The sequence below is a fragment of the Gopherus evgoodei genome, chromosome 1 (genome assembly GCF_007399415.2).
Source record: "Gopherus evgoodei ecotype Sinaloan lineage chromosome 1, rGopEvg1_v1.p, whole genome shotgun sequence".
Taxonomy (NCBI): domain Eukaryota; kingdom Metazoa; phylum Chordata; order Testudines; family Testudinidae; genus Gopherus; species Gopherus evgoodei.
Genome location: NC_044322.1, coordinates 315,590,303 through 315,602,326, shown reverse-complemented (window position 1 = coordinate 315,602,326; position 12,024 = coordinate 315,590,303). Strand labels below are relative to the sequence as shown.

At 40.0% G+C, this 12,024-nt stretch overlaps 1 protein-coding gene across 5 annotated transcripts in view; it reads left to right on the top strand.

Moving 5' to 3' along the window:
• Positions 1 to 4,243, top strand: part of DOCK4 (dedicator of cytokinesis 4) — a 422,511-nt gene extending 418,268 nt beyond the window's left edge. For all 5 annotated transcript variants that reach the window (XM_030549017.1, XM_030549015.1, XM_030549016.1 and 2 more), the window contains one exon: positions 3,325 to 4,243. In XM_030549017.1, coding sequence (XP_030404877.1) covers positions 3,325 to 3,744 — 420 coding nt within the window. In that variant the 3' untranslated portion in view covers positions 3,745 to 4,243. The remainder of the gene's footprint in view (positions 1 to 3,324) is intronic.
• The last annotated feature ends 7,781 nt before the right edge of the window (positions 4,244 to 12,024 follow it).

Below are 12,024 nucleotides of genomic sequence, written 5' to 3'. Positions count from 1 at the left end.
AAGCTCTCATTTGAAAATTTTGGCCTAAGACTTTGTCCGGATAATATATCAGATGAAATGTCCTTAACAATTGTGGAAGCCTCCTACTACACAAAGGAACACAACCTGAAGGAAGCAGTTTAGCAGGATTTCCAGAACACACCAACTTTCTTAGCCCACAGTGAAGATTAAATAAAAGCCTCTTCACTCCTCCCCTGCCATACATTGGACTCAATCTTTGGCCCTTCTTCCAGCCCCTTTGCATTGCCTGAGAAAGCTGCCCTTAAGAATCTAATCTAAGTTCCATTGATGTAAATGAAAATCTTTCCATGTTTCCAATGACTTCAGTGGGCTTTGAATCAATCCCTAGATGAGAAGCCAAGAATTCCCCCGGCATGGGGTGGAGGTGCATGAAGCCAGCTCTAAACTCGTCTCCACTCCACTGCAGTGCTCACAGCTATCTGATCACTATCAGAGGGTAGCCGTGTTAGTCTGGATCTGTAAAAGCAGCAAAGAATCCTGTGGCACCTTATAGACTAACAGACGTTTTGGAGCATGAGCTTTCGTGGGTGAATACCCACTTCCTCAGATGCACTGAAGTGGGTATTCACCCACGAAAGCTCATGCTCCAAAACGTCTGTTAGTCTATAAGGTGCCACAGGATTCTTTGCAGCTATCTGATCCTAATCTGGAACAGAACAGCTGGGCACCAGCCAGCTCAAGATCAGGGAAACAGAAAGTTGTTTTAGATCCACATCCCTCCACCAATGTTCAGCTAAGGATTGAGTCTGGTGTGTCCGAACTATCTCTCAAACTAGCTAGCATAAGTCTAACGTATTTGGTACTTAGCACAACCTTTGTATGTATAATATCTTTTCTTATCTCTTCAGTTGTTTGTTGTTGTATATTTCATGCCTTAATACTAAGAAGTCTGAGTTTATGACTAAGTCATATTTAAAAACTAATTCTGTTTCTTACTGTTTTTCAAACCCAAGCTTCTTTCATTCCTTTCTTCAGCAGAATTGTGAGCCTCTGGCCTGTAGTACCATGTGGCCTAGTAACTTCCGGGACAGGAGAATAAGGAGATTCTAATGGACAGTACACTACTGGTGCCTAATTATTGCAGTGATGGGCATTATATAAAAATGCTTAGGAAAAACTGAGTTTTCAGCAAATCTCTAGAAGTCTACACCTTTCCTAACGCATTCAGTTCCTCACAATTCAGTTGAGTGCTGTAAAGAAATCAGAATCAAAAGGGAAAATTATTTTACTATGATTCTGCTTCCCTGAAGATTTTCTGCTAAAATTTTCCTTCTTCTCTCTTAACTCCTTAGCGTCAGACCAACAAAATTCCGTTGGTTCATGAAGAATTTTGACCACCAGGATAGCAGTAATGGAGTAGTGTGTGTCATGTCCCCACTTTGACCATTGTGCACTATCTCTTATCTGGTATTAATGCTGCCCAACAAACATTGCAAGTCAGATCCTCCACTTACCTCAGTGGCAGAGTTCCCAGGAGAGGCCAATTAAAAATATTTAATCATCACTGAAAAAATTGATCCAGAGAAAAATTAGAAACAAAGTGCAAGCACTGAGCCACTTTAAAAAAAGATAACTAGAGTTGAGGAGAAAAAAAAGTATAATTTTCACTATCTCATTTTTACTGTTAAACACATTTGTTTGTTTTTTCAAAAAAAGAAAAATCACAACCAGCTCTAATAATCCCCAAATTATATGTGGGGTAAGTGCATAAGAAACCTATTGGAGTAAAATCTACAGCAAACTATAATTACAGGTAATTTTCACTTCTCTAATGATTCTCACTGCCAGGATTCTCACTTCTGGAAGGTAAGAAGCTTAAGAAATGTGCCAGCAGAAAAATGACATAAGGTAGCACCGATATAGTCTCTGCATCAAGGGTAGAATTTCATGCCCCAAGAGCACTGATGCTTGATGTCATCATCAATCAGTGCAAAAACCGGTCTGCCTCTGCCGAGAAATCCTATATTTGTCAATGTAGAATGCAAGCAGCGCCGTGAAGTTGGAATAGTATCCTTGCACAAGATTACAAGTGAACCAGCAAAGCTGGACTCACTCTTCCCATCTCCACTTGTATAACATGAATGTAGAAAGGGGAAGTCTGGAAACCATAATGTGGAGCTGCCTTGAGTTGGAGGCCTCAACAGGAGTACATGAGAGAGATCCTGGCCCTCTCTCATCCTTATGGGGGAGGCTCTGCCTTTTCTGAGGACCCAAGAACTCAGTGCTGAGGACCAAGAACTCAATACCTATGACTTCAGGTGTCGAGAGTGGCACATGACTGCCAACAGAGGGTCTGTTTAATACTCTACTCCAGTACTATTGTTCTTGAGGATAAAAATTCTTTAAGAGTTTAGGGAGTTCTACCAATCTTGTGCTGAGGAGCTAGGACTCATAAATGAGAATCTTAGTGGATAATATCTTTAGTAAATAATATTTATCACATATACAATAGCTTGAGCTGCCTCATCACCACTTGGCTCAGAGCAAACAATACTTCTAAACCAGGCTGGTAATGGTGATTTGAGTATATTCTCAATCCTGCAAGTCCTGTGGCTCTCCCAAGCAGAAGATGCTAAAAATTTTCAATAACATTGATGCACACTGCAGAATTTGAAGCTACCTGCACTGTTAATGGTATCTGGTAATACGTTATGGTCCTGAAACCAGACACCACACTGATACAATGCAGGGGAATTTAATAGAACTTTATTCTAATTTACACAGCTATTATTCCTGTGTTTTAAAATGATTAAGTAGTTAATTTTTAAAAAATCATACATGGCATATTAGATACAACACTGCTTCATGTGTGCTCTTTTTACAGCATGATTCATTGCAAAAAATGGGAGGAAAGCTGTAAATATATTCTAAACCAGAGACTGAAGTAGCAGAAGTACTCAATGTGATATAGATACAGTGTTCTGGCAGTAGAGGGCACAGTACTACTAGTTACACCGCAAGCTATATTCCATTGTCAGTACTATGAAAGTTATTTCTTTTTAAACATTGACAGATTTTTCCAGAGACTGATGATAGGAATACAACATTTTAATATAGCTTGCTTACAACAATAAATTGTTGAAATGAGCAGTATTTGATGTATAGTTTAAAAATATAAGCATTCTGTAGACAACCTTGGACTAGGTTTTTACTGGATCTTAATTTGATCATAAATACATGTTCCATCTATCAAGCTCCCAAGAATCAGTGCAAAAAAAAAATCTACCTGGGTTTTTAGTGTTCATGGAGAAACATTGCTTTTAATTTTCCTTCACATGAATCCTTCTCTTTTCTTCTTTGCAGGGATCCATGCAATCATTTACCCCATCTCCAGTGGAATGTCATTCCTCGGGGCTCATATCCAACTCCCCGGTCTTGTCAGGAAGTTACAGCAGTGGAATCTCTTCACTTAGCCGATGTAGCACATCAGAAACTTCTGGCTTTGAAAGTCAAGGGAGTGAACAAACTATTCCAAACTACAGTGTTTCTGAGGAGCCAATGAGAAAAGAAAGTAAAACTCCACCACCTTACAGCGTTTATGAACGAACTTTGAGACGGCCTGTTCCGCTACCTCACAGCCTCTCCATCCCTGTCACTTCAGATCCACCAGCACTGCCACCCAAACCCCTGCTGGCGCGGCCAAACAATCTGGAAAACAGTAGCCGGAGGACTGAACAGGTTCCTCGGCCCAGGCCTCTTCCTCGGAAAGTGTCTCAGTTATAAGAAATCACTTTTATATTTACTTGCAATGAATTCTTTACCGTTTACGAAATAATATTTAAAAAAAAGTAAAATACATTTAGTGTGGGCACTTTAATATTTTATCCAATTTTTCTTTTAAATGATTTTTAAAATGCTTATTAATATTATGTTGCACATTATTAAATAAAATTAATAATTTTGATTGCCAGATATTCATGCAGGAAGCATGAATGAGAGAATTTTGTTAATTTCAAGGTGGTAAATATGGATGCATAGCTTTTTGGTATCTTATGTTCATTTTCATAAAATATAATTTAATTAAATCTAAAACCCCACAAGCTCTCATTTGCATTAGTTGTGTGCTTCTTACAAAATGTAGACTATCCTAACTGAGCTAATTACTAGAAATAAATGCACACTTTCTAACAACATTGTTTGTAGGCTAGGACATTTCTGCAAGTAGACTGAAGGTTGTTCAGATTTCCCCATGAGCAGGTTGGTCAATTCAAGTATCTGTGCGTGTGGGGTTAGGGGTGGGGCGGGGGAGGGGGTTATTAATGCAAGTTATCCTGCAGTAAAAAGTTGTAAGGACATAGGTTGGAGTGAGTTCTTGAAACAGAATACTACTTCTGTGTTGCTTTCTAAGAATGACAAATATTCACATTTCATTCAGTGTAGAACACCTTTCTGGGAATTAATTTGATTGTTGAGAAACTCTTTAGTCCTATAACAGTAGCTCATCCGCTGTATCTGGTGCACTTCTTTCTTTTTAAGGTGTGATTTACCTTTACTCTTTCAGTTAGCCCATACAAAAAAAAATCCCATTAACAGTTAGTTGGCAGTTTTCTCCTGTCTTTGAAAGTTAACTTCAAAAAAAAAAAAAAAACCTCTGTACCAGAAGAACAAATATCCAGATATTATAAATGCATAAATGAAGTGTCTCGTTAATAAGGATACACAAGAATCAATGCTGGTTAGTATCAAATTAATGCAGCAAGTGAACAAATTTAAAGAATATAAATCACTGGCTATGTATCAGTAAATTTTTAAAAGATAAAGGGCATTAATTCACAATGCTGCACAAATTAGCAAAATTTCTAACAGCTCTTCATATATATTCTTACTAGTGCAGGTTTTTGTTGTTGTTTGTTATTGATTTTTATTTTTGATTGTTTGTTTTAACTTAGTTGATCATTGTCATCTTTGCTGAAGGAAGATGATGGTAGACAGTTCTAGGTTGAATTTCACTAGATAGCGTCTGTAAAACTATGGAAAGCTAATGCCCAGTTGTAGGAGTGTGGAAAAAGCACCTTGTGTATGTATTTTTTGTAGCTCTCTTTCTTTTACTTACTGTTTTTAACACTTGGTTGACAACAGATTTATGAATTGTATTTAAATCATGTTGTTAAAAATATTCTCCTTTTTTGGGGAAGCTCATGTGGATTTTAATTGTTTGCTTTGTTGATAGCTGAACTGGAAGAAAGTGACCACTTTTTATATTCACTCAGTGAAACCTTCAGCAGGTATGTGCTGTTGATGGTAGCTATAGAGGTTTTCTATAATAAATGTTCAAGTATTTTTGTACATAACTGGTTAATTTTAATAAGGAGTGTACCATTATGTGAAAAAAGAAGCAAACAGTTGTGTATGCAGTAAGATTGTTATAATTATGCCAAATACTTTATGTGTGGAAAAAAGAATATTTGTACATATGTGCTTTTAACAATAATTCTGCCATATTGATTTTACAATTTTGAATGTCAGAAAAAATTAATATATGTTAAAATATTTATGTTTTAGTGAAAGTATTCATAACTGGAAAAGGAACATATGAATTTTAGCTTTGTGTCTTGCCTATTTGGAAGTCTGAAATTCCTTGAACTAGCTCTTGCTTTTGACTATAACATTTTTGTGTCCGTAACCACATTATAAAAGATGTAGAAGGCCACATATTTATGCTGATATAAAGAGGTAATGCCTGAGATTTAACTAAGGTGTCACAAGTAAGATAACAAAGCTGCTTTGATTTTTTTTCCCCCTGTGTAGTTTAATAGATTGGTTGACTAGTGCTTGAGCACAGTATGAGTCAGTGTTATTTGCTTCTGAAGCCATTTATTTTATTTCTGGCAGTGAGCAGAATTGCTGAATTTATCATTTGCATATATTATTGAAGTCAGCTTTGCAGCAAAACATTTCATGAGGTTTCTGTTTACCCAGATGCTCATATAGGTTGCTGCAGAATGAAGTTACTTGATTAATCTTTATGGTATAATTTGTTTTCCACATAGTAGTAGATTATAAATCAGTTTGTCATAAAATTAAACTTTCTGCCTCCTTTGCTTCAAAGATCCAGCTTTCTTTCTGATAAAAATCTCCTGGATTGAGTTAGTCCTTTCCCTTCTCGGAGCTGTAATGGCTTTGTGAGACAATTGCCAAGACAGTAAAGGTTTGGAGGGCATTCACCTGCACATCTAATCAATGGAGGACTGTAAAATTTACTAAAAGAATTTAGGTTCATTTATGGCAATTTGAACTCCCTGTTTTTATAACCAAGACATCAGAAACACTCTGAACAATAGGAGATCATAAAAAAAATAACAGTGAAGTGCTGTAAAAAGGAGCTGACACATTTTCTGCTTTGGCAGTTTTGACAAATTGTTTCTGTAGATCAGCTTTTCTTCCTGGCTTCTACAAAAATGTAATCTGAAATTTGTTATGTATGCTACAGCACCCAGAGCTACTGTAAATAAAGCTCTCATTTGATTTTTATGCATTATGAATAAATGTAGTTTTAAGACTTATTTAATGACATTAAGCAGTTCAGAAAATAATGCAAGAGATGTATCAGAACACTCCCCCATCACCCAATAATGTACCTGTCGTGCTGTCTGGAATGACTCTCAAATGTGAGTGCCTGTCTCAGGGCAGACTGTCAGAAAACAAGGGCAGATACCCGAAAATGGTGGTATGTTCTGTAATTAGATTTCACCAAACCAGTAAGAAATGGATCACTATACAGTCTTATCATGGAGTCACAGACAGTCCCCTTAGGCTCTCCAACCTATCTTGCCACCTAGATACATTGACTTAGTGATAATGGTCACATAAACCAAAAATCGCATCACATCAGGTTGCTCCCAGTCCCAAGAGTCACTTACTCAGTTCCAAGTCACTTACTCCAGATCACTTGGTATTCCAGATCTTACACCAAAGACAATGCTGGCAGTCAATTCTATAGTAAATGAACTATATGTTTATTAGCTAAGAAAAAAGAATGAGAGTTATTAAGTGGTTAAAGCAGGTAAAATATAACAACATGTGAGTCAAAGTCTGTAAATCCAAAATGATAGCAGAGATGTAGCAATCTGCCAGTTTCCCAGAAGTCTCTCAGAGATACCCAGAATAACTCCGGTGATCTCCGTCTTCTCATTCAGTTATTCCACCCTGTTAGAATCGAAACAGTCCAGAGATAAAGGATCTCTTTGGATCAGTACTTATAGCTTCTTTTCACAGACAACAAGCAGACAAGTGTCTGTACCCGCACAATGGCCAGTTTCTTTGAATTTAGCTCTCTTAATTTGCATTCAATGAGTTATTTAGTTACAGGGATATACAAAATGGAAATGCTTGTCATTACATTATAATAGGAATAGAGAAGTGAAAACAATACAAGTAACGTTCCATTAGTTTTCATGAAGTTCTAATACCTGATACACTCTTACATTTACACACAGTTTGATCTAGGGTTATTTAATTACACCTCTACCTCAATATAACGCGACCCGGTATAACACGAATTTGGATATAACGTGGTAAAGCAGTGCTCCGGGTGGCGGGGGGCAGGGCTGCGTGCTCCGGTGGATCAAAACAAGTTTGATATAACGCAGTTTCACTTACAAAAGGGAAAGATTCTTTGGCTCCCAAAGGACAGCGTTGTATCGGGGTTGAGGTGTGTATATATAATGTAAAGTAATAGTAAACCACAAGATAAACATAGGTGAAAACTGTACAATTAACATTGCCTCTGATCTCTATTAACACACAAGTGAATTGGCCTGAATATATACTAATACATTTAATTCTTTTGATATTCACAAGTGAATTGGCCTAAGGCTCTGGCCTGAGCTGTTCTGTCAGCGTCACAGTACCAACACTCAGTTACAAATTGTTGTCAGTGGCTTCATGGTTGCTTTTCAATATTATCCGACATCTGTATAACACTTGTGATGGTCTTGCTTCCTGTTAAGGCAGTCAGTGTGTATCTGGGATCCCATAGTGGTAAGTGTAATATGAACAGGCCAGTTTTTTAGCAGTGGTAGTACACTGCAGTTCAGAAGCTAGCTCTCTGAATTTCCAGTTATCAGAGGGGCAGCCATGTTAGTCTGTATCCACAAAAACAACAAGGAGTCCGGTGGCACTTTAAAGACTAACAGATTTATTTGGGCATAAGCTTTTGTGGGTAAATAACCCACTTCTTCAGATGCATGGAGTGAAAATTACAGATACAGGCATAAATATATATTGAAACATGAAGAAAAATGGTTACCTTACAAGTGGCGAACCAGTGTTGAAGGCCAATTCAGTCAGGGTGGATGTGGTTCACTACCAGTAATTGATGAGGAGGTATCAATACCAAGAAAGGGAAAATTGCTTTTGTAGTGAGCCAGCCATTCCCAATCCCTATTCAAGCCCAAATTGATGATGATAAGTTTGCAAATGAATTGTAGCTCTGCGGTTTCTCTTTGAAGTCTGATTTTGAATTTTTTAATGTTGAAGAATGACTACTTTTAAATCTGTTATTGAATGTCCAGGGAAACTGAAGTGTTCTCCTACTGGCTTTTGTGTGTTACCTTTCCTGATGTCTGATTTGTGTCCATTTATCCTTTTACACAGAGACTGTCCGGTTTGGCCAATGTACATGGCAGAGGGGCATTGCTGGCACATGATGGCATATCTCACATTAGTAGATGTGCAGGTGAATGAGCCGCTGATGGCATGGCTGATGTGGTTGACAAGGCCAGCTCTGCAAAAAAATAAAAAGGGGGGGGACATGGATTGGCAAAGCAGGGGGGAGGACACTGCAGCTGAAGCAGCAAAAGGGGGGAGGACACGGCGCGGCTGGAGCGGCAAAGCGGGGGGGGAGGACATGGAGCGGCAAAGCCAGGGGGGAACGCGGCGCGGCTGGAGCGGCAAAGTAGGGGAGGGAACAACGGCACGGCCAGCAAAGGGAGAGGGGAGAACAACAGCATGGCCAGCAAAGTGGGGGGAAAAAAGCAAAACAAAAAACCCTACAGGGCAGCCGGAGCCAGTGTGTAGGGGGACTTCCTGTGCTGCAGAGTGCATGCCCGGTCTAGTGGAGGGGAGGAGAAGGGGGAGGGTGCAGGGGGGAGTGAGCGAAGGGGGGTGGCCAGCGCTTCAGCAGGGTGCTCGCTACGTGGCCCCGACCACTGCGCTGCCCACCGGGAGGGCTCCGTGCCGCTCCATCGGTGGGGAGGGAAGGATGTGGGCTACCCTGCCAAGTTTGCTGCAGGGCGCTCCCCTCCTCCGCGCCACCGTCCCCTACAGGGCCACCGGAGCAGCAAACAAAAAAAAGGGGGGGGGCGTGCCACCCTAGGTTTTGGCAGAATGCTGCCTCGTAGAATCTGCCGCCCCAAGCATGAGCTTGCTCGGCTGGTGCCTTGAGCTGGCCCTGGTGGATTGGGTCCTATGATGGTGTCGCTAGAATAGATATGGGGACAAACAGAAGGCAACAGGGTTTGTTACAGGGATTGGTTCCTGAGTTAGTGTTTCTGTGATGTGGTGTGTAGTTGCTGGTGAGTATTTGCTTCAGGTTGGGGGACTGTCTGTAAGTGAGGGTTGGCCTGCCTGAATTTCCAGTGAAAGGGCTGTTGGTGCAGGCTAACAACACTTAGTAAGCTGACTTGTGTTAACTCCTTTAATTTAAAATCGTAGGATGACATTCACTTCTGCACAGAAAGCTGCAAAGGCCTTGTGTGGCCCTCTGCACTGGGGTGAGTTTCACTCATAAAAATGTAGCCTTAGGTTTAAATTTACTGCAGATCCTGTACTCTAGGTCTGTGTACAGAGGGGGCCTGCCGCACATAGATTTTTTTTCCCTGCTACCTTATGGAAATGGGGACTCATTCCACTTATTCCCAGACCTCACAGAAGCCTCTTTAAATGGTCCCAGTGTCTGGTGCTGAGAAAATAGGCAAAGACTGAGGGGACCAGGCAAGAATGAGTGGACAAGTATATGTATGTGAGTGGGCCAAAAAGGACTTTGGCGGTAGCGAATGAGAGAAACACATCACATCATCCCTCTTCAGGGCACAAGGAACTTTCCCCTAAAAATAGAGAGAGAGCGCGCGCGCCTGGACTTTACTATCTGCTCTGCACAGCCTCTTTGCTCCAGAGGTGGCGGGGTCAGGCATGGCCAGGGTGACTATTTGGAAGCATCACTCCAGTACACCAGGCTACTTGCAGGCCAAGCTGATGTGAAAGCTTAATACCTCATGACATATTGATTAAAAAACTAGAATGATTAAAATTAACATAGCACATGTTAATTAGATTAAAAACTGGCTAACAGATAGGTCTCAATGTAAACAGGAAATCACCATCAAATGGGTGTGTTTCTAGTTGGGTCCCCCAGGGCTCTTGCCCTATGCTTTTTAACATACGTATTAATTACCTGGAAGAAAACATAAAATTATCACTGATAAAGTTTGCAGGTGACTCAAAAATTGGAGGAGTAATAAATAATGAAGAGGACTGATATGTAGCAATCTGCATTGCTTGTTAAACTGGACACAAGCAAACAATTTGTGTTTTAATATGTCTAAATATGTAAATATATACATCTAGGAACAAAATGTAGGCCATACTTACAGGTCAGGGAGTCGATTCCGGGAAGCAGTGACTCTGAGAAGGATTTGGAGGACTTAGCGGATTATCAGCTGTACATGAGCTCCCATTGTAACACTGTAACCATAAGAGCTAATGCAATCCTTGGATGCATAAGTAGGGAAATGTTGATTAGAAGTAGAGAGGTTATTTTACCAATGTATTTGGCACTGGTGCAACCACTGCTGCAATACTGTGTCCACTTCTGGTGACAACAATTCAAGAAGGGTGTTGCTAAATAGGAGAGTGTTCAGAGAAGAGCTCCAAGAATGATTACAACTTGTGATTTACAATTAGAAAACATGCTTTATATACTCATGGAGCTCAATCTGTTTAGTTTAACAAAGAGAAGGATAAGAGGTGACTTGATTACGGTCTAGAAATATCTAGATGGAGAACAAATATTTGATAATTGGCTCTTCGATTGGAGAACAAATATTTGATGATTGGCTCTTCGATCTAGCAGACAAAGGTGTAACACAATCCCATGGCTGGAAGTTGAAAGTAGACAAATTCATACCAGAAATATTGTTAACAGTGAGAGTAATTAACCATTGAAACAACTTACCAAAGGTTGTGGTGGATTCTCCATGTCTGACAATTTTTAAATCAAGATTGGAAGTTTTTCTAAAAGATCTACTCTATGAATTCTTCTACAGCCTGTGTTATTCAGGAGTCAGACTAGATGATCGCAGTTGTTCTTTCTGCCTTGGAATCTGCGAAACAAAGGAGCTCTGCATGGATGGCTGTGACTTCCCACATATCCCTGTGGCTCTAGGCAGACTTGGCAGCTTTGGGTGTAGGCCTCATGACTTTTCTGCCGTGGAGGGTTCAAAGCCCAATATGAGAATGTGAATAGAATTCTGCAAATGGACCCTCAAAGACAGTTCCTCCTAGCACTATCCTCCGCACAAGTTATAGTATGAGAGGGGCTGATCTGGGCCACTGTTATAAAACAAAGCCATAGTTTTTTATTAGTCCTTATAAGGTCCCTGTGCTTTTAATCCAGTTGTTTACTTATATTTAATTCAGCAAACTACGTGGATTGGTTGTTTTCGTAAACATTAACGTACAACCTTGACGTTAGATGAACCAAACATTTGAGAGAGGTCTGAGAATCACCTGTGCAAGGTTTAGACCTGCATGCCTCAATGTATGTACAATCATCGTCAGCTACATAGAGTGACTATTCCTTGGCAGTGCCGTTTCTCTCGTGCTAGTGGTGAAGAAAATAGTAAAAATTCTCAGCTGTGGATTATTTTAATATGGAATTCTTTGCATCTGATAGCTCAGGCTGCCACCTCTGCAGACTGCTGTGCATCCAGCGTGCATGGTGCAAGCCTCCATATCAAGGATGGGTAAACTTTCTGTGCCTAACTTAGAAACCACAATGACCAA